Source organism: Leuciscus leuciscus (assembly GCF_965113295.1).
Source record: "Leuciscus leuciscus genome assembly, chromosome: 4".
Taxonomy (NCBI): Eukaryota; Metazoa; Chordata; class Actinopteri; order Cypriniformes; family Leuciscidae; genus Leuciscus; species Leuciscus leuciscus.
Window position 1 is genome coordinate 13462392 of NC_138728.1, and position 22680 is coordinate 13485071.

Sequence of the window (22680 nt, forward strand, 5' to 3'; positions counted from 1 at the left end):
AATAATAGTTTTTTTTGCACAAAAATGAAGAAAAGCAAACAAATTGCTTTCAAGGGCTTTACCTTTATCTTCTTGAACTGAAATGGTGCTTTGCCTATAAGGCCAAAAGGCTGGTCTATTCATCCATCACCAAACAGCTGATTCACACAGGTTTTTCCATGCTTTCTCCATAACATTTGCCAGAACAGTACGATAAACGCATAACCTGAGGCGAGAAATACAAGGTTGGAAAACAGACAGTAAAACGGTGTGATTATGAACATCTGATTTAGTTAAGCAATATACAGCAGGTGATCACAGCCTTGCTGATTCGGGAGCCGGTCCAACTAGGATATTGCTTCTACACACAACAGTTCAACAAAGTAAGTTGATATTGAGTAACTTACACACACACACACACACATATATATATATATATATATATATATATATATATATATATATATATATATATATATATATACATAAATATATTATATATATATATATATATATATATAATATATATACATACATATATATATTATATATACACACACACATTTCAGTTCACTGTTGTTTTGTTTGAAATATTTTTCATTGCAAAAATCTTTTGCAGATTTTAATATTTTAGGTCATTGCTGGGCTTCCTGAGATTTTAAGCTATTGAAAGTAAATGCCCCTTTTCTTACAAAATAAATAAATAAAGACGTAATTGAAAAGTAAAAATCTTTATAAACCCACAAGTTTTATGTGAAGGAAATGGACTGGAATCAAAGATAACAGATAATGGCCTATTTAGTTTAGATTTAGCTTAAAATCTCATGAAACCCAAACCAGCATGAATTACAACCTTATCACACCTAAAGGAAGTGCACCATTTACTAAAATCTTTAGATTTGAGATATGGTCTAAATGGGCGAACCTGCTCCTTCAAGTAGAAGCTTATCCTGGTAACTTTTCTTGCCTGTCTAAAAGGGGAGAAAATGTGTAATGATGAATGAGCGAGGGACAGGTCCTCCCATGAGGCCAGGCTGGTGACTAATCAATAGACTGGCAGTCCGGCCTGGCTGGAGGGCTCCATATCAATCATAATGCACAAGCCTTGTATTCTCATCGACAGCACACAGTAGGCCAGAGACGAGTTGTTTCATCTATTACTCTTGGCAGATAGACCACGGGGCAACTGAGCTTGACACATCGCATTGTCAGAGTGGGAGAAACACTCACCATAAAAAGAAAAAGAAGAGTCGAAACCTAAAGTTTGGCTTATTAAAGTAAAGTTGAGATACATACCCCCGGTTTCACAGACAAGCTTAAGATAGTCCCGGACTAAAATGCACGTTTGAGCTGGTTTAAATGAAATCAACTTAGCTTATTTTAAGATGTGCCATTGTTTTGTCTCAAGATGCACACCAGCAAGGTTTTTGTGTGTGTGTGTGTGTGTGTGTGTGTGACTGAAAGGTCCTGATTGAACTATACATAATCCTAGCTTTATCTAAGCCCTTTCTGTGAAACCAGGCCATGGAGAAATAGAGACAGGGTTTACCTTGTTTGAGTTCCTTCTTTTGTGGTTTGTGTCCTCCTTGACTAGTGTAATTTGAGAGGTTTGTCCTGTCCTGCTTTCCTCCATTGCTTCATGGCCCTCACAAACAGATGCCATGCACTATTCTAAATGTGGCACTAGGATTATCATCAACACATTGCTCTTGTCAGCCTTCCTAGAGTTCTGGTGGTGTGACTTACTCTACTGTGGATATTTAGGGCCACCTTGTGGTGTAAACCAGTTAGGCAAGTGCACCTGTTTGTCACATGGTTTATAAAAAAATATATATAAAAAAAACGCCCTGTGCGGTGAGAAAAAGGAACAAAGTGTTCCTGTGCTCAAAACAATCATATCGAGTCAGTTAACAGAAAAGCTGATCCACAGCTTGTTTACATTTGATGAACTGCTTTGTGCACACATTTAAAACCCAGATATTGCTGAATAATTGTGTATTTATAAAGAACTTTGTTCAATAATAGGCTAAACTGATTTTCTCCCCACATGGATCCGAAAATTAGCTTGAAACATTAATAGATTTGAGTCCATGCTGATTTTCAAACACATATTAAAGGCGTCCTTCCTCTATCCCAAATGTGCTTTTGGAATTAGACTTGTGCAGTCATTTGTGTAAACTGAAGGCAGTCAAAATTACGACCACAGGTTTATCCTGAGTTCAGTAGGCTATATTCATTCTTATGTTAGTATTATTTTATCTGACATTTTTGCAGTGGATTTAAGGTTTTTCTGAGTATGGCAGATCATTGTCATAAGTTTATCTTTATCCAGAAATATTAGCAAATACTATTTTGGCTATATAGCAATGGGCTATTTTAGAGTCTCCGTGCTGAAAAATAAGCTTTTATTGTTGCGTATATGACTATGTGGTGTTTTAATATGAACACAAACCATGTGCCGATGCATAACACCACTGCTGAGTATTTTATCCTTAAAACTGCAGTGTGATCGTCAACGAGTGGATCTATGAGCTGTTGTGAGTGGGGGCAGGGCCAATTTGCATATTCATTGAACCTGTATACTGAGGCAAGGGTGTAGTTTACATTCAAGCTATTTTAAGGCATTAAGTAATTAAGGGGGGAAAAAACTTTTTAAATATGTAATTGGTGATCAAACGAGTTTATGGGGGTAAAATTGACTACGGGGCGCGATTAGCCCCATTGATTTCAACCGTGCCTATGCCGTGTTAAGGATTTACCTCCAAATTTGAGTAATAAAAAAGGTTAATTTTAAGCTAAATTCTGCCCTATTACACAAGAAATAGACTCACATTACACAAACATACATCTTGTATTCTCACCTTAAGTGTTCTCTCCAGCAGCAGTCCTCAAGCTCCATGGGCCCCAAATGTGCAAGACAACATTCAAAAGACCCCACACATCAAATATTAACTCTGGCACAATTTTTTACTTTAAAACAAATTCATTTTGTGATTCCAGATGTAAAATATGCTTAAAAATTGTGATTGAGGCAGAGGGAACAATGTTCTACACATTTTTGGCACATATTTAGTCTTGAGTACTATTGCAGAACTGAAAACCAGTTCTACGTGTATTTTGGGTCCATGAAAACCTGGTCACATACCACCATTAGGCCTTTGTGTGCGCACATTAACACAACTAAAACCTTTGTGAAAACGAACGATTGCTATATAGGCAATACCGATGTTGTCAAGCATATACGCATGCAGTCTTTGCATATATGCTCATTTACCTGTCCCATATAGTTGAATGAAACTCATACAATGTATAATAAACAAGAAACAAAACCAACATGAAAGTCAGATGTGTGTTTTAATAGTTAATACAATTATTGATAATTATCACAGTCAAGATTTACAAAAGTAAAGTTCTCACAAAATAAGATCATATCACATGAGATGAAGATTTGAGTGCACTTGTGTGATCTCACATTCAAACGTTTACCACAGTTACCCAGCAGTGATGACCAGGCAGCCATGTGGCTTTGTCCCAAGGCTCTGGGTGGGTTGCACAGACAGCTGAGATCCGTCGAGGAGGATCAGCAACCTGTAAAAGTCTCTCAAAACACATGCATCCGTTGGCAGAACAATGCATGCATGCACATTTGCTCAGAAATGACATTGCGACATCAGGTTACTGCAACGCTCTAACACCGCGTACATTAAGGGTGGAGCGGGTTTACCTGCAGACCACGTGGTGGTGACCGTACTGGAGGCGGGGCGTGGCGTACACGTCATCGCGTAGCTGTGACGCAGAGCTTTCCGCCTCCCTGAGTTGGAGTCTGCGCAATGCTGTGAGACAAGGAGAGCCGACAAATGAAACCAAATTCAACTCGTAACATGCAACTCAAAGAATTCTGTTGAACGCCTTGGCTTCAATAAAACATTGTTCGATACTACCACACATTTAAATAGTGCTAGGTTAACAATAAAACCATTGGCATTTCACGCACATATTACTGTCTATGGTTTCACAGCTGCCAGGCCGTCGTCTCGTTCCGACGAAATCAAGTCAGGTTTCGGAAACACGTCAGATTTCATTCCTGAAGAACACGTCCTCGAAGTCTCGCTGTTGAAAGTCCAAAGATCTGTCGTAATCAGAGTCCGACAATGAGAAAACGCTCTCATCAAATTGGACATGATGACTCTGCATTGAGAAATCACGGCTTACATCTAATGTCTCAAATGAAACATCTAATCGTTCAGCGTACACCAGGTCCATTAAATACTGGGTTGTGTTACTTGGTGCCATAGCAACCGGTGGAATGTAACTTTTATTCCTCGTAGCTGTACCGTCGACACGGTCCAGACACAACTGTGGCCTCTTGACTGACCAGGCGCGGACCCGTCGCCTCCTTTCGCTGATTTTTGCACGCAAAAATGTCTTCCTCTTTGATTTCGACCATTTCTTCTTATGAACAGGCGCGGTCTCGGTGTCCTTCTGGTAGTTTCCGTTCATTGTCATAACTTCAAGACACATTACCAAAAAAAAACACACACACACAGTCTTTCGTTGTAGATGTGAGAGATACAAAAATCACCGAGTGATTAAAATATAACAGCAAAATTGAACCAAAAAATTAGACAAGATTTAACTGCTGCTGACTCCTCGAAGTTCAAAAACGAATGACAAACGTGGCCAAGGAACGTGCGACTTACGTACTTAACGAACTTGCGGAAGTGACGTTTTTCGTTTTCCAACGAATCAGCTTTCGTCTTATGGAGAATGAGATGACGTCACGGCTGACGTAGGTTACACGCTGCCGCCATCTTAGGTGGTAACTAGAATTGCATTCAAAATAAAAGTTTTTGTTTAAATAATTATACACAGTACACACTGACTCGTATATTATTATGTGTATATATAAATACACGCATACATGCATGAATATATTTAAGAAATATTTACATAATGCACTGTGTATATATTTGAAAGCCCAACCTGAGATTATTACATTTTTTTATTAAACTGCCTGTATATTTCTCTTCTCAAATAAACACTCACAACAATTTCTTATGACTTAACTGTGTTTATTTTGACAAATGTTATGTATAAATACAATGATATAGTTAGGGATGTTTATAAATTATTTTGTTTATAAATATATTACAAATATACACTTGCCAAGGTAACAATGTGCAATAACGTTTCAATTTCACAGTGCTATAATGAATGCATCTATTAAGTAAACAAAATGTGCATTGAATGTGCATAAAAAACACTACTCGGCACAAGAGGGACAAAACCAGGGAGACTCTTCAGGAGGGGTTTCTGAATCTACAAGCCATGATCACGAGACTATTGATTTGAACACAGTGCACCGCTAGGGACTTATCAGCAAAACATTGCAACATATTCAAACACGAAGAAAAGCCACTGGGAACTTTATAAACACACAAAAACAAAACAAAATAGGTATACAAGCCATCCAACACATGCGTTAATTTTAAACCATCAGAACATTGTTTTTTCCCGTTCCACTACCCCGTCTCTCGCGTTTTTAAACGCAAAAACGCGTAGAGTGAGATAAGCTGAGATAAACGTTTGATCATTTGTTCTGTTAATCATTTACATTAAGTTAGTCAGTCTGATTATTTATACTGTGCTCAAGTTCAAGCAATTCCAAGTTCTGCGACAGTCTGTGGCTGTAAAAGCAAAAAGTGATCTACAAAATAGTGATGGCCGCTTTCGAATCGTTGCTTCATGGAGCTTCGAAACCTTCTTGAATATTTTGTTCCGAAATTAGCGCGTATTGAACTGGTCAAGTTGTAAAAACAAAAACAAACATATGTTATGGAAAACATCTCGAAAAACATCCAAAACACACAAACATTTAATTTTTCCACAACAAAAGCAACGAGGTACCTTGTCGACCTCACCAAAATGTCGGCGCAGCCAGGACCCAGGAGGCCACGTGACGCAAACACGCCGTCTCTCTGCTCGATGATCTTGCCTCTTGAAGCTCTCTGCTGCCATCTTTGAAACTTACGAAAAATAAGATGAATCTATTTGTGAAATACATTTTTACTTGCATCAATCTCTTCTTCAGAAAATGTCCGATGTGTTTGTTCTTTTAACCATAATACAAAAAAACATTCCCCTTTCAAGTAATTCTCGTGATTGCCCGTATCTAAGGGCGTATTTGCATTAATGCACCGCCATTTACAATACAGTAACAGCACCGCCAGCAGTTTTAGTCCAACAGTTTCGGACGCGAGTTTGTAAATATGACAAGTGAGTTAATGTAAAAATGAAAGACAGCACATCGGGTCCTATCTTAGTGAGTATCGATCTTATTGCGCTTTTTTATGTCGATTCTAATTTTGAATTATGAGACATTAATGAGAAAAGGTGCAACATCAGATCTCGACACTAAGCTGCTCATCGAGTAGTCATTGGCGGGTTTGAGACCACGACAGCCGAAACCAAACGGGATGCTTTTTACGTTCATAGTGAATTGTGCTCATTAATGTATCAATAAACACACACACTGTGGTGCTTAAGTTAACAAGGGCCAATAATAACCATAATGTATCGCACAAGAACATAGGCAGCGGAACTGGCAAGGTTAACCAAATGCATTATCGTTTTTCTCAACTCAAAAAAGTGGATGTATATTTCAGATATGACATTGGAAGTATCGCAGACAGTGCATATTTGTCAAAAGCTAACACTTTCTGGTCACTATTACTGAAACAACTCTAAATAAAGATTTTTCCCTATGAACTCGAGTGAGATGTCGACTGGGAATCGAAGTTCCTCGAGGATTATTTTGTTGTCTTGTTTTTCTTCTTCTTCTTCTTCTTTTAGACACATAACGATTCAGAAAGGCCATTCACAAGGTCTCCCTTACACCAATGCACTTGATAGTGCATAAATGCTCTGGAAGTGTATTTAAATCTACCAGAAATGAACAATTAAAACTGAATATGATAAGACATTTTAGCAGGGCAGTTTTCCACGAGGGTGCGTACATCTAGTGTGTTGATTTTAAATAGCCTAGGCCTATATAAAAATATACAGGCTTATACGCGGTATTTTCATAATATACCATGTATATGCTGTAGGTTTCTCCATTCACAGATGTGGATGTGACTGTCGACCAATACTACATTATAAAGAAACTACAGTTTTACGAAGAAACGATTTTGAAAGTAATTTAATTGTTTTTAAGAAGTACATCCTAAAAGGTAGAAAATGCTTTAGTTGCGATTAGCTTTACACGTATTTTATTTATGTACTTTATAGTAGCCTGATACTGTGTAGTGTGCGATGCATCTGCAAAAAATATGTATGTTTCATCATCAATTCCAAATTTTTAAAGGTTTATAGTACTAATTTATAAATTTTTTCCTGTTCAAGACGATCTCACTTTCCATGACATTTTATATTGTGGTATCACAGTTGTCCAGTAGGTGGCGGTATGTATCGACTCTGACCGCCGTGGATTAACAGCAGAAGGAATAAACATAACCCTCCATTTTCTCTTCTAGTGCCCTTCGCTTGTGCACTAGCGCCATGAGTAGCGCACTTGATGACTCAAAGACAACAGACGCAAGTATGGACCACGAACTTTACACTGTACAGAGTCCCTCCGAGGACATTAAGGATGGCCCAGATCATGCAGAATTCATTTATAAGAGTGAGTAGCGATTAACTGTATGCATTTAAAGTCCCGTTGCATTTAATTAACTGTCCAATTTTAGCAGTTTAGCATTGAGCTGGCCACGTAAATTGGATGCATGTATTATACAAATCACGTGTCTCACCGATATTAATATCTGCATGTGTCTTAATGTGTATGTGCATCAAGTGTCAAATGAAGAATTTGTTAGATTCGTGAAGTTGCGTGTGACCAACGACTCACTTTTCACTGGAAAGAGAAATTCTTCAACTCTGGCTTATAGGTAAAACAATAAACACCAACACACATGCATAACCATTCAAGTCTTTGCACCAAGAAATAAGTATACAGGAGATGTTTATGCCAGCAGCCTGCAGCAGTCAGTGTTTAAAATCTGCATTTGTAATCTGTGCTATAGGGCCATCTTGAAAGAACTGGGTCTGCAAAGGGAAATTTCTGCCAGCCAGGCAAGGAGGAAATGGGAAAACCTAAAGATGAAGTATAAGGTATATGCTAATGCCATGTTATGAGTGTTCAGCGGTTCTCAGTCCTTTTATACAGGCCCCCAGCACTGTGCATTTTAAATATTGCCCATATGTAGCACACCTGATGCAACTTAGAAACTCGTCATGAAGACCTTTCAATCTTCAGACAGTGCTCTGTATATATATATATATATATATATATATATATATATATGCACACACACACACATAGAATTACCTAAATTACATTTAAATATTAAACAACAGAATGTCATTAAATTTAAGGATCACAAACAATATGTAATAAATATCTAAATAACTATTTGAAAAGTATGGTAATAGGATGAATGTATTATATACCTAAACATAACATTTAGCTCATTTTGTGTGTAATTTTAATTAATGACATTTTAATATTATACATCAGAATGTCATTACATTTAAGAATGACAAATGATATATTTATATAATAAAAATCTCAATAACTATTTAAAATGTATGGTAGTAGCATGAATGTATTATATACATACACGTAACATGAAAGTTACACACAAAATGAACAAAATTACATTTTAATAAATATAAACATCAGAACGTAATTTTGATTAAATGTATATTCATATTCTGTTTAATAATTATTTACATACATAAGTAAACATCATACTGTGTAATCACACCCCTAATCTGTATGATCTTGCACTCTCCTGCTCACAAACTGTTTGTGTCTGTGTACCTTTGTGTGTATCAGGAAATGAAGAATCCCCCACCTGGCGTCTCAGTGAACCCCACTAACTGGCCGTGGTTCTCCCTCATGGATGACGCCATGGAGGGAAGACTCGCGGGAAGCGAAGTCACCGTGGACACTTCTTCTGTGGGCGATGACAGCGAGTATCGGCCGAACAGCACCACGCGCAGGAGGAGCAAGAGGGCGCGTGAGCCGAACAGAAGCGAAATCGAGCTGTTTGTCGAAGAGGATGACATGATGTCTGAGGAAATGGGGCGAGACAGGGCAGATCTAGACAGAGACAGGGATGAGATGGAGCACGAGAGGGCCATCCTGGAGAGCGACAAAGCCGCTATTGAATATGAGAGGATGGTCCTGGAGCGGGAGAAGATGGTTTTAGACCGAGAAAGAGCAGGAGTGGAGCGAGAACTTGCAGCACTGGACCGAGACAGGGCCTCCCTAGAGAGAGAGAAAGCCGCTGTGGAGAGAGATAGGGCCTCTGTGGAGTACATCCGAGCTCAGCTGGAAAAGGAAAGAGCGATTCTTGACAGAGAGAGGGCAAAGCTTGAGCGAGAGCGTGCCGTCCTTGAGCAGCAGCGTGGGATGGAAAAGGCAGAGCAGCCGGCTAATCTGAACGACAATTCAGAAGGAACTGACACCTCTATTCCTTTAGCGATGGAACCGGCCTCCTTAGAGAGGAGGCAAAAATTCCTCAACCTCTTTGAAAAGCTCATTGAGAACTTCTAAAATAGAACTAATTGTTCTGAACGGGACCCATTATGTAAATGTCATTATTTTTGTACACCTTCTGTTTGAAGTAAAACCGTTTACTGTTGCCGGAAGTGGATTGTTCTGTGTTACAGTGATTGATTTTGTAATGTTAGTAGCTATTGTTTAAAAGAGCACTTTGAAGCGCTAAGTGTCCGTTTCATGCCTTTGAAGACTTTACAAGCTAACAATGAAAACATTGAGCCACCTCTGTTTTGGAGAGGTCATCAGAAATCTTTATTCAGGTGTGATTATTTCTATACACAACACACAATGCTGAGCTAATATTTACCCCCATTCCCCCCAATCATTCTCAAACCCCTCAGCCAATACAACAGATTTCATTTTGAAGGCCACTGGTCATAACAACAGTTTGAGATGTGATATACCAAAATATTGTAGTTCTTGTAAAAAAAAAAAGAAAGAAATCAGCTTACATATATTTATATTACAGTACAGACTTTACAACAAATTCATTGATATAATGCTTTTATTGCATTAGTCAAATTGACCTTTCAAGAAGTTCAGTGAGCACCAGCTTCAATTAGTTTATGCTAATTATGATAAACATGTTAAATTCTATATGAATATTAACAATATTTCATTTACAAAACAAACCTATTTAAACAATTTGGGCTGGCTATTGCAGCTAGCCCCAGTACAGCACACAAAATGAAGGTTTTTGTCGTGTTCAGATTTGCATTTGTAAATTAATGACATCTTGTTTTCCAGTATTTGATAAATAAAAAACTTTCAGAGTTATGCATGGATGTTTCTCTAAAACAGATGTATGGGTGTTTGAGACGTCATTAATCCAGATACGACTACAAACCTACATTATGAAAAGTATGTACTGTGTAAAAAGGTAGAAACACAAGCAGCGTAGAGTTGGAAGTGTCCACCAGAACTCCTGTGAGAGTGTAGGTTTATGTATTTATGCCAACCTCCTTTAAAGACAGCCATTCATATCCAAGTGTTTGCTTGGGCCCCAAAAAAAAAAAGAAAAAAAAAAGAGAGGTACGCACAGAGGAGTTTTGATGCATGTGGATACGTGTGAGTTTTGTATGTGTGCATTTGAGTGTGCGTTTTTCCGGCTTAAAAAAGGGTACCAATGGGGATACGTGGCAAACATATGTAGGCCTGTGGGGTTCTGCTGAGGTTGATGGGATTACCGTCCAGGCGAACGTCCTCTAGAGCGTTGCGGATGTAATTTAAGTCATGTGGATTGCAGAAGGTGTCCTCGTGCATCATCTGGATATTGTTATTCTGAATGATAAAACAGAACGTTTTAGATGTACCATGCAAGTACATACATTTTTATGTATTTTTTACTTATTTAATGTTTACATTTTGGGTGATAATTCATAATTTTACTATAGTAAAGATATCAATATTAATTAAAAAGCACTATGCGGATCACCAAAAAGATTGACAATAAATGTAATGCTTGGTTTAGGTTATTATTTTCTCTGCCATTCATAATAACCTTAGCAAATTTCCTTATGTTCTCAAATAGCATCATTTTTAAATGTAAACTGCCTCCTTTAAATTAGAATATATACATAAATGTTAATATTTCAGTTAGGTGGCAAGTGCCATAGATGTCCACAGTGTGGCACTAGTGAGGTGGGAGTACAGGTACCTGTAGGTGCAGGGAGCGCAGACTGTCAGGCAAAGGAACTGGGATGTGGTCTATGTTGTTGTCAGTCAAGTAAAGGTAAAGTAGCCCTGGCATGTCCTGAAAACCGAAAACACGAGTTGATGACAATCCTGTCAAACAAAATTAGCTAAGGTACATTCAACACCTCTTGGAATGAGCAATAGCCCTTCCCGTAGGGACCAGACCATCATCAGCTTTTCTGCTGTCTGCTTTTTGTCTAATTTAAACTAAATGTAAGCTGTTCCCTCAGGTCTACTTGTACAACAGTAGGCTATCACAAGTTCACACCATATGCAAGAAAGCACAGCAAAGAATGTGCTAAAGGCTATGCTTTATTAAACCTTTTTCACATGCTGACTCTTATTGCTTCTCTCACCTTGAAAGCTTCTCTCTGGATGCCAGTGTTGCCCAACTGGTTGTGACAGGCATCAATAAGAGTCATAGAGGGTGGCAGAGCAGGAAGTTGTCTAATACTGTTCTCTCGTAATATCAACTCTTCCAGAGCAGGAAGGCCAAAGAAAGCATCATCATCAATCCTGGAAATGCCGTTGCTAGTCAGATCGATCCTCTTTAATTTATCTTCATGACAACAAAAGACAAAAAGCCATTCAGTAAAATGTATGAAAACATCAAATTCATATTTTAGCTAAATAAATAAAATGTTGCTAACGCTATCAGATCCGGCTATGAAATATTATTACGATTTTTAGACAAACTGCTGTCTAACACTAGGCCTAAAAAAAAACAGGAATAGTTATTTCCAACCCATTTACTTCTGTAATGTTAAGCGTTTTCGAATTAAACTATATATTCAATTAGAAAACTGTACGGCGAGGCTTAATTTTAGCAATTTTTGTCCATTTTGATTTCATTTTGACATTAAAACAGATTGGTTTTCCCATTAATGAAACACATACTCAAGTTGGCAAAGTCAGACTTGCTGATCCTGGCAATTTTATTGTAGCGGGCATAGAAATGAGTGGTTTCTTTGGCGAGGGGAGGAACACGGTCCAGCTTCAGGTCATCACAGTACACAGATCTGACCAGACAGGTGCACAGCATACAGGTGGCCATACCTTATCACCAAACCAGCAGGTGGTATTCAGAAGACAAACACAAAGACATATTAAAACACAGAAGCTGTACTGATGCATATCCAGCAGCAGCCTGATTGGATACACAATACACACTTTTGTCTCAGTCATTAAGAGACTGCAAAGCCACAATGTCTGACAAAGTCACATGAGCATGTGCTGCATACAGTACGTAGGGATCCTACTCCTGAAGGGCCACCTTAGTGCAGGATATTAGCTCCATCCTTGATTAAACACACCTGAACTAATCAAGGTCTTCAGGATCAAAATAAACTTCCAGGCAAGTATTCTGGAGCTAAACTCTGCAGGAAGGTGGCCTTCTAGGGGGAGGATTGGACACTCCTACAGTATAATATATTACACAAATTAATAATTAAATGTAGGTATCTCTGGTAAACAACAGAACTTCATCAGTTAACACTATATACAAGTGAAATACTGACCTTTTGTATCTGTGTCAATATCTGTGTCAATATCAGGTAACCCTGACCCTATATCACCCCCAGTCCCCTCCTGGGGAGTGGTCAGGGTAGTTAGGAGTATCTCCTCCTCTTGTTAAACACAATAACATTAAGGTGTTAGAAGACAGATTAGCACATGAACAGATGAACAATGGAACATGACAGACAGTGAGTAATAATGACATTGGGAAGTTATAATGCATTATTATTGTTATAATGAACACACAGTTAACCAATATCAGCCAGTTACATGGGTTTACCAGTGGGAATAACATTTGTAGAAAATGCTAGCCTTGATGAGTGCAACAATAAGTTCAATAGTGATCATAATTATTGTTAATCTAGTCTAAACTATCCTTGATTAAAAAAAAAAAGAAACCTGACAACTGTCGTATTTCTGACATAAATCTAAGTCATAAGTGCAAGGTATTGATATCATTGTACTGACCTTCATATTGGTCAGGAATGAATATGTCAATGGTGACGTCTGGGGCCTCAGTCCCCCCAGACTCTCCTGACTCCAAAGAGACCCCAGTCTCTTCAGGGATGCCAGACTCTTCAAACCATTCAATGGGCTCAGGCATTCCAGAGACCTCAGGCACCCCAGAGATCCCAGGCTCTCCAGACACCTCAGGCACCCCAGAGGCCCCAGGCTCTCCTGATACCTCAGGTACCCCAGAGGCACCAGGCTCTCCTGACACCTCAGGTACCCCAGAGGCCCCAGGCTCTCCTGACACCTCAGGTACCCCAGACTCTCCTGAGACGTCAGATACCCCAGAGGCCCCAGATTCTCCTGACACCTCAAGTACTCCAGAGGCCAAAGGCTCTCCTGACTCCTCAGGTACCCCAGGTTCTGCTGAGACCTCAGGTACCCCAGAGGCCCCAGATTCACCTGACTCCTCGGGTACCCCAGAGGCCACAGATTCTCCTGACTCCTCGGGTACTCCAGAGGCCCAATAATCCCCGGACACCTCTGGTGACCCAGAGGCTCCAGACACCCAAGAGAATCCAGACTCCCCAAAATCCCCAGAAGCCTCGTGTGGAAGGGTTTCAAGCATCGGGTGGAGCTCCTCCTCTTGTAAGAGACAAGGTGGGGTGGCAAAAAGGAAATTAGCTTCCTCAACAGCAGATGATAGATAACAGCATGACAACAATGCTGGCAATGATGACGAGGTAGCCATTTTGGAACAAGATTTTAACCAATACAAAAAGATAAATGGTTGTGAATTACAGATCAAGGTTACTTGCTTTAAAACATTTAGGACATCCCTCCCCAGTGCGGTCTAACAGGTATAGACCATACATTGGACACCACCTCACCCACAGAAAAAAAAACTATGCTGAAGTAATCAAGAACCCCCTTAAGCTACACTTACAAAAAAGTGTGCAATAATTGTACCTTTAGGGGAACAACAGCTTCTCACAGGTGGTGTACCATTGAAGGGACATCTTTGTAACTTATTTACCCCTAAAAGATTCACAGTAGTACCTCAAAGTTACATATTACTATTCCTAAAGTACTAATATGCACCTTTTATGTGTAGATAAGGTCCAAGGTTGCCAAAGGTACAGAGGTTATACCTTAAAGGATACTGCCTTAGTGACAACCTGTTGCACGCTTAAAGATTCTATTTTTGCACATTTCTTTCTCACATCACAGCACAAATATATCAAGTAAACCAAAGTCCTGAGTACTGACCTCTACCTGAGATCAATATTATGCCTGAACCAGAAAGCCCAGAGACTCCAGAAACAAGGTCCCCTGAGTCCACAGAACCCGAAATGTCACCAGAGGCCCCAGAACCTCCAGAGCCCAAAGGCTCTCCAGAACCAGAAGCTTTGATATCGAGCAAGTCTCCAGAGGCTCCAGAGCCCAAGTCACCAGAACCCGAAATGTCCCCAGAAATCTGAAGGATGTCAATGGGCGTCAGACGAAGCTCCTCCTCTTGTTCAAGACAAGGTTAGGTGTTAGAACAGTTATTAGAATTAGAATTACACTTAGAACCATATGGACTCGTTCAGTAAAGACTATGAGTGATTTACTGGTTATGATGCACATAAAAAGCATAAGAATGATGCACATTAAAAGTTCAAGAATTATTAAAACTCATTTAACCAATCGGATTGCCAGTTAAATGGAACAACAGCATGAAATTGTTGGAAGGCTAGTCATGACTATTAGTAGTGTGTGCATTTATACATGCATTGTACAAACCTCCCTGAGCACTAGGGCCCATCAGAGTCCCTGACTCCCCAGAGCCTGATGGAATAAGCTGAGGCTTAATGGGTAATTCCTTGTGGTCAATCTCCGCAACTTTCCTCCGTTCTTCATGCTCCACATTCTCCTCCTCCCTCTCTTCTTCCTCTTCAAATGAGGCACCATTTGAAGGATCAATGTCCTCATCAGGACCCAAGGTGTCAATCTCTATCTGCAAGAAGAATTCAGGTCAGAACACAATACTCCTTTTTGTCATATTACAAACCAAAACATGGCTTTCTCAGACGGCCGATGATTTAAAGGACTGACAGAAAGTGCTGTGTCAAAAAGACTGCTGTAGAAGATAATTATCTCAGTCTGTTAAGGTACCCAATACTGCTCCTGTAGGGCCACCTTTCTGCAGAGTCTAGCTCCAACTCAAATTAAACACAACTGAATGTGCTAATCAAGGTCTTAAGGAGCTGAAGTCTGCATTAGGTTGGCCCTCCATGAGCTGGATTGGACACCCTTTAGCTATACCGAATTGATTCACACCTCATATTGTTTTAAAACTGTGTACTGATGTCCCAATACAAACCATTTATGCATTAGATTTCTGTGTCCTACTAAAGCATAAAGTCTTGCAGACACATTTGATTGTAAGAGAAACAATTCCAAGGTTCAGTAAGAGGTGTGACTCAGCAGAAGGGTGTCCCTTTGAAAGAGTAATGGGCTTTTCACTGGGTATCGGACCTATTCAATCAAAGCTTTCAAATCCACCCTCTTCCATACAATTGCTAATTGTTGTAAGGTGTGAGACAAATTACAGGTCATATTGATGTGCTGATATTTTAAAACCTATTCTATTCATTAAAAAAAACATTCATGTTTTGACATGTTGACCAATTCTCTCTCTTTTTGTATTTGATTCCGCTACAATCCAGAGTGGGGAGCTGTGAAACCATTCACAGTCTCATCTGAAAACAGCTGCTATTCTCTAGAAATGGTCCTCGTGGAACCAAGACATACATGGTAGCAGAAAAATCCATATTTCTGCACATTTTCTTTCCAAAGTGTTGTATTAACTCCAGAGACGGCATCTCGTTTGTCTCAGAGTGTGGTCAACTTGAACATACTAAAACGAGATTAAAAAAATAACATAATTAAACTATAGAGCAGTAATTTGCAAATGCATAAAATGCAATACACTATTAATTCAGCATGTGTGAAGACAAATGGCCAAAACCTACTCATGATGAGAGCCCGTAAAACAATAAGTCTTAGGGAGGCCTTGCTTAGAATATGCTTGCTTTTCATACACCAAACTAGTCAAACATGTAAAGCCAAAGGCTAAAAGGATGGCTAAAATAAATCAACTATGTGCATAGCAATAAACAGTGACATTGACTCATTTCAAAAACCAGGATGCATGAGAGCTTTCTGGAACCACAACCAAAATCTTTTCTACAACAGTCAGGCATGTGACTCACAAGCTTGTGCTGACATTGATTTTGTTCTTTACTGAAGCAATAAAGAGAAAGGCTAGACAAAAGATGATTTTATGAGGGAATTTACATTGTGTAAGTGTTGTGTAAGTTTGAAAGAATAAAAAAAAAAAAAAAACTGTTTTGTTGAAATGTAGCAGTGCAACGATTTGTTTTATCCTGTTACAGGGTCATTAGGTAAAACTGAAAGCTAATTTTATATTTTCATCAGCTGGGAATGAAGATGATGGTGCAATATAGGAAAAAGTAAGCATTTATTAGGCATAGATGTAACTACTAGCAACTTTTTGACAGCAACTCTTGTGAGAGTGTAAAATACACATTATATGTTCTTGTTCATACATGAATTTACACAGACAAAGGCAGAAAGGCAAGCACCATAGAAACCTACAAGCACTCTTACATGTATAAGTAACCTCAACTTAATACTGCATAAAAAAGAAGAAACTTACCCCAAGAGCCAGACTGAAAGAGTCTTAAGATTCACTCAAGTTATGTAAGATATATTTTTTAAATTTTTTTAAGTTGTACCAGCAATCTAAATCAACTACTGTTCTGAAACTGTATTTAGTAATAATTAAAAAAAAACTTTCCACATGGTGAGAAACAACAAATATTCATACCCAAAAAGTATGAAACATTCATAATATCCTGAAGAGCTGAAAACTAAAGTACATTACACAATGAAAATGTGTTGTAACTCACACGTGTGCTTTTGGTTGTGGGTTTAGTTTAACTTCATAACATTCACATCAGGATCAAGTTACGTTTTTTGGCTTCGATGTGATTCTTCTAAAAACCCATATTGGCTTGTGCCAGTCAAGCATAGTTTTATCTTTCTTCCATGTCAAAGATGATTAACTGGTCGTTTTTTTTCATCGTTATATCATATTTTTTTCTGAATAAATTTCTTCATATCTGTAGCTTAACTTCTGGCCAACTGCATTGACCAGTTTATTGGCCAGAAATGTTGTAACATCAACATTTAATTTAATAAAGCATGTAAAGATGGGTCAAATTAAGCATTATAATACCAGATATTCACAAATTCACGTTCTTAACTAAAATATGCCTTTAAAATTAAAATATTTTCTCTATGGATGCTGATACAAAAGTAATTTTGGGAATGACAATCAAATAGTCAGTAAGCTTTAGCAAATTTAGATGCTCTGAGCAACTATTGATGATGTGAATGTGCATCCAGCAAAAAAAGGTCACTTAAGTTAAATAATGACATGCCAGTATGACTGTGTTGTACAACTATTGATTATAAGTGAACTTCAGTTCTGTAAAAATGCCAGTGTCTGCCTCTCATTCAACAAGGTTGTGCCAGTGGAAAATTCAGTTAAGAACATTTCACGTTCAACAACATCTGGTCTGGCCATTATACAGATGATATGTTGTGTAAGAGAAGTATTTGTTATATTATAGAAAGAAATATAAATCAGTCTGACACACTTAACTTATCACCAATATGCCTCTGTCCATGAGTAGTTCTTTAAACAAAATACATTGAAGTACAAGAACAAAAAACAATCTTTGAATGCAAATGAAGTATATCACAAATTGAGTTTGTATCGTTAAAAGGCAATTTACTGAAAATGATGGTTCTTATGAAGAAGACGGGACTAAAATTAGTATGCACAGCCGAAAAATCATCTGTAATCAGAGAGGATGAGTAAATACAGGCCAACATGCCCTCGATGACCGACCCTGAAGCACAGCAGCTGGGTTAAAACCAGTTTCTAAATGAAAATCATAAACCAAAGACTGACATAGCTGGATACGATTATCCCCAGAAACATTTGGACCAGCAGAGCAAATGAAAAGTTGTCAAACACCCTGAAGCAAAACTTCTGCAATACATTCCTGCATGACAATTAGAACTGAGTCCAATGCTTGAGCATTAGCCAAATCAACAGGCTGGAGGAAACTAATGAATATGCAAAGAGAGGAATTGTAATCAGGGTCCAGATATAAATAAGACTTGATACAAAACTCTTATATGCAACATGTAATTGAAAATAAGACTTGCTTCAGGTTAAGGTGATAATGCAAAGCCCATTTATGCTGCAAAATAGGGTCAACCCAAAATCTCAGTTATTGAGGTCACAGCCATGAGCATATTAACATATCAGGATAATTTATGAAACCTTGAATGACTCTCTTACCTGTGTTTCATCAATTTCATCGTAATAGTCATATAAATCGCCACCATCCACATTTAGGTCTAAATCCACGTTGTTGTTGTCATAGTTGTCTAGTTCTGCTTGTCGGGCGTATCTGGGGGGAGAGGCTGCCACCACACACAGGACCAGGAGTCCCCACATCAACCTCAGCGTTACCATCTTCCTGCTACACAGAGTCAGATTGATTAATGTCTAGTGAGATCTTAAAATGCTCATGTAGAGGAGCAAAAATAGAGAAGTAAACAGGGTACATGTCCATAGGTAGATATGACAGCAAAGATCCAAACCACTTTAGATTTCCAATCAGTAGTTTTATTGTTACCGCCATTGCATTTACTCTGCATAGTTTTGTGGCCATAGGAATAAAGACAATTGAGCTTTGTAAGGTTGGAGAAGTGTTCATTAACAGGGTGCAGACAGCCTGTAATACTGAAATATAAGCCTCTAAAGTCTTTAGCTCACTTACAAGGGCCAAGAAGCCAGCGCCTAACCCGGCGGCCATCTTGAATCCACTCAGTGACTGCTTTGTGTGTTGAAAGGTCAGAGGTGAGATGGCTGACATCATACAGGTTTCTTTTTAAACATAATTATGACACATATATTGTAGCATTTTTGTGCGGGGGGAAAAATAACACTCATTGTGGAAAAAAAGTTTACTCATAAAAGGTTTTTTTTAGTTCTTTATATCTTTGAATAAAGGTTCTATATGGTTCCATGAAGAACCCCCTGAAACATTTAAGAATGTGGGTAAATTATCTATCGCAAATTCATGCTAATGGAAAGACAATAAAACATGGTTATTTTAAATTTTATGGTATTTTTAAATATATTAATTTCCAGCTAGTCATCAGCTGGCCCAGAGAGAATCTGCAGACCTTTTTTTCCCCATCTTCTGTGCTGATTTTGTTAGAAAAGATGAGTTCTGTGAGAGCAGATTCTACATGGCCTAGTTCTTAACAAACAATTTGAATGGTGTCTATGATAAAGATTTGTGAAATATTTAACTGGAGTATTATCAGTTCTCATATACTTTCTCATACTCATCTACTTAATCTCAATCCCACATGTATTGCTTTGTAATCTTTCTCATGTTTAATATATAACCCATAATGTTATTTTTTCTCTAACAGTAGAGAATACATTTCTTTTGAATGATAAGAGGCTCAGAGGAAAGCAATGACCAACTGGAGTGGAAGAAGAGAAGGGTGCACTTGATGGGCAGACCAAGTTCTGGTCCTCAGGGTGAGACGGAGAGAACGAACCAAGAGAAAGAAAGAGAGGGAGAACTCTTACAGAGCCCCTTTATGAGTGTCTGACTCTACACTCAAGTTCGAAATTCCACCGAGGTTTGTGGACAGCATGGCAGTGAGTTACTATCTCTCTCTCTCTCTCTCTCTCTCTCTCTCTCTCTCTCTTTCATGCACACACATCCATGTAACTCAGTGAAAGGCTATTTTAGGGCATTGCTGCTCTCTAGAAACCACTGCATTTTTAAACATAAATCAGTTCCCTGTGGGCTTCTGACAGCCAATCAACACATGCCATCACATCACATCATGAATAGATATTAAATAGTGGTAATATCGAAAAAAAGACAAAAAAACTAGTTCAGTTTGTATCTATGAAAGAAAAAAACGTCTCTCATTAAAGCTGTAGTGTACCAATGCCTGACAGCTTCAGCAGGGAAATGCTCAAAGAGGGACTATACTGAACACAGAGCTCGGCTTTTACACACTCCCGGCAGTGTTTGCAGTGTGTACACCCCGTGTGAGTATGTGTGTTAGAACTAACTATCCCTATGTTGTTTTTGGCTCTACCCAACAGCATTCCTTATGCTCATTGATTCTACTATTTCTTATAGTGGTGCAGCCAATATCGGCAAATTTATGACTTTTTATCTCCCAATAAGTCCAAATGCAAAAATATACAAGCTCTGTAGCTTAAGTAAACACATATTAGTGACATATCTTATCTGTTTAGTAACTCTGGCAATTTCCGTTATAACTTATCAGATTTGAAGGTTTAAAACAGGAAGTTTCTGTAGTACGGCCTTTGACCTTAAACACATTAACAATGTATAAGACCTCAACAGTCTGTAACAGTATTTACAGCTCTTCATCACATTTTCTGCAAATACTCTTAGATTTGTAAAGCTTACCAAAATCAACTATCCTCTTAAAATCAAGCAGAAACATCATCACACCCAAAATGAACCCCCAAAAAAACAAGGAATGGAAAACTGACGAATATAAAGAACACACATGAATTGCCATCATTGCCACACAGGTCACCTGTTCGCCCACTTTAAACTGTTCTAAATCACTGTCAATATTATAAGAATATTCATGAAGATCATGGAGAATAGAAGTATTATATCATCAAGCCGGCAATCCAAGTCTCAGTAAAGTAGGTTGTGTGTATTTAAATTTTTGTGGCTTTGCAAATGTGCATTATTGTTACAAGAATTACAAATAGATTTATAATAAATACCATGGAGTGCACCCATATATTATATTATATTATAAAGCCTGTCATATACGAGACAAAAAAAACTATACAAATCAATGAAAGCCTCAGTAGAGTCACTGAGGTACCAAGTGCCAAGTATCACTGAGGCTCAGAAGCAGAAGGGGAAGCCCTTGTGTCCGATCCCTGCTCTAAAGCACAGCACCAGCATTTAGACGAACATACAGAAGAACCCTTACCTCTTTCTCCTCCTTTCCCAAATGGTCCTGTTCTTCAGATCGGACAGGCAGAGGGTTGGTGGGCCTGGCCAATGGCAACAGGTCACTCACAGTGAGAATGCGAGTGTGTATCTGTATGTGGATGCTTCTGGGTGTGTGACGTGTTAGTGTGCACACACTCCCAGACCTGTGTGCCCTACCTACCTGTGTGTGTGAAGGTAAGAAATGAGACTGAGAAATGGGAGAAATTGAGTTTTGGTCACATCTACAGCAGCGCCCACCCCATACCACACTGCAACACACACACACACACACACACTGAACAGACACACAATTTGCACGCTGACAGACCCCCAACTGCGAAAATCCTTTAATCCCTTACAACCATCTTTCTTTTTTGTTTTCCAAAGAGACACATAAGTTATTCAGTCCTAACTATGAGATATTTGTCTTCCTTTTCCTGAGGTGAGCGTAAGGCATACTCTGCTTTCATGTAGGGATCTGCAGGGCCCCAGCTCACAATGGGCCCTCTGTAAGGCTCCTCTGTTAGTGCAATGCTGAGAAGAGTAAAGACCTCCATTCTGCTCTGCGCCAGGACTCTGTGATACAACTCAGACCTCTGCTTACTACCTAGATGCATCACACTGCAGAAAACCTGTTAACCTATTAGGAAGTGTCATACAGTGGGATGTTATTACAGGCCTCAATCTCTTTTTCCATTCTAATTCTCTTTTTTGGCGGCTGGGTAATCATATTTCTGCTGAGTCACATGAAATAAAAATCCACTATTAGTCCGTTAAGGACTGGGACTGTCTAGCAATTCAAATGAATAACAAATGGCACATACTGCATTTTGTTTCTGTCTCACTGACACGTTTAACCACTAATCTCGCTTTGTTTGATTAATTGTGACGTTTAACGGGTGGGTAAACATATCTACTATTTGCAGCCTGTTTTATATAGTTGAGTTTTAAGAGGCTCCAGAAGAAGTGCTTAGCTGAACCATATGGCATGCACCAGTAGCCATGCAAACCCACTGAGCAGCGCCAAGCAAATCCATTTACTTGCACGATCAATTTGAGCAGCACAGGCCTGCACTGTGTAGTGAGGGATTTAATGTAACACAGTAAGTTATGTCTAAAGTCAACGTAACTGATGCGACCATATATATATGCATTAGGCTTGCAGTATAAATGCAGCCATTGCTTCAACTGATACCCACATATACTGTGCACTCACTGTTGTTTTCAAAGACTGGAATTGCTTTT

The 22680-nt window shown here is 38.8% G+C and overlaps 2 protein-coding genes and 1 long non-coding RNA gene across 9 annotated transcripts in view; 1 reads left to right on the plus strand and 2 right to left on the minus strand.

Moving 5' to 3' along the window:
• The window catches only part of LOC309498027, a 97109-nt gene extending 91208 nt beyond the window's left edge, over nucleotides 1-5901 (minus strand). For all 3 annotated transcript variants that reach the window (XR_014205814.1, XR_014205815.1, XR_014205816.1), the window contains exons 1-4: nucleotides 5887-5901; nucleotides 3974-4802; nucleotides 1529-3812; nucleotides 63-205 (exon numbers count right to left, since the gene is read on the minus strand). This is a non-coding gene — a long non-coding RNA (uncharacterized lncRNA). The remainder of the gene's footprint in view (nucleotides 1-62; nucleotides 206-1528; nucleotides 3813-3973; nucleotides 4803-5886) is intronic.
• Nucleotides 5902-6169: 268 nt separating this feature from the next.
• LOC309498024 (uncharacterized protein) lies at nucleotides 6170-10384 on the plus strand. 2 transcript variants are annotated; one of them, XM_082168504.1, is made up of 5 exons: nucleotides 6170-6301; nucleotides 7515-7663; nucleotides 7835-7928; nucleotides 8064-8151; nucleotides 8879-10384. In XM_082168504.1, exons 2-5 carry the CDS (start codon nucleotides 7540-7542, stop codon nucleotides 9599-9601), a joined length of 1029 nt encoding a protein of 342 aa, XP_082024630.1. In that variant the 5' UTR covers nucleotides 6170-6301; nucleotides 7515-7539; the 3' UTR covers nucleotides 9602-10384. The 2 variants fall into 2 exon arrangements, with proteins under 2 accessions (XP_082024630.1, XP_082024631.1); XM_082168505.1 differs by having other exon boundaries at nucleotides 6185-6255.
• On the minus strand, nucleotides 9725-21617 carry epyc (epiphycan). Of its 4 annotated transcripts, none has more exons than XM_082168502.1 (11): nucleotides 21434-21617; nucleotides 18711-18894; nucleotides 15053-15266; nucleotides 14537-14782; nucleotides 13701-13912; nucleotides 13286-13538; nucleotides 12820-12927; nucleotides 12200-12358; nucleotides 11659-11861; nucleotides 11265-11360; nucleotides 9725-10888 (listed from the first exon to the last, which is right to left on the minus strand). In XM_082168502.1, exons 2-11 carry the CDS (start codon nucleotides 18885-18887, stop codon nucleotides 10718-10720), a joined length of 1839 nt encoding a protein of 612 aa, XP_082024628.1. In that variant the 5' UTR covers nucleotides 18888-18894; nucleotides 21434-21617; the 3' UTR covers nucleotides 9725-10717. The 4 variants fall into 4 exon arrangements, with proteins under 4 accessions (XP_082024628.1, XP_082024627.1, XP_082024626.1 ...); XM_082168501.1 differs by having other exon boundaries at nucleotides 13286-13502; nucleotides 13539-13912; XM_082168500.1 differs by having other exon boundaries at nucleotides 13286-13912; nucleotides 14543-14782.
• Between the last annotated feature and the right edge of the window lie 1063 nt (nucleotides 21618-22680).

Coding starts and splice junctions, on each gene's coding strand:
- LOC309498024 (XM_082168504.1), top strand. CDS start 7,540: ATGAGTAGCGCACTTGATGACTCAAAGACAACAGACGCAAGTATGGAC. Junction 7,664..7,834: donor TGCAGAATTCATTTATAAGA/GTGAGTAGCGAT, acceptor ATGTGCATCAAG/TGTCAAATGAAGAATTTGTT. Junction 7,929..8,063: donor TCTTCAACTCTGGCTTATAG/GTAAAACAATAA, acceptor TCTGTGCTATAG/GGCCATCTTGAAAGAACTGG.
- epyc (XM_082168499.1), bottom strand. CDS start 18,887: ATGGTAACGCTGAGGTTGATGTGGGGACTCCTGGTCCTGTGTGTGGTG. Junction 14,783..15,052: donor GGGCCCTAGTGCTCAGGGAG/GTTTGTACAATG, acceptor GTCTTGAACAAG/AGGAGGAGCTTCGTCTGACG. Junction 11,862..12,199: donor GTCTGACTTTGCCAACTTGA/GTATGTGTTTCA, acceptor GTTGTCATGAAG/ATAAATTAAAGAGGATCGAT.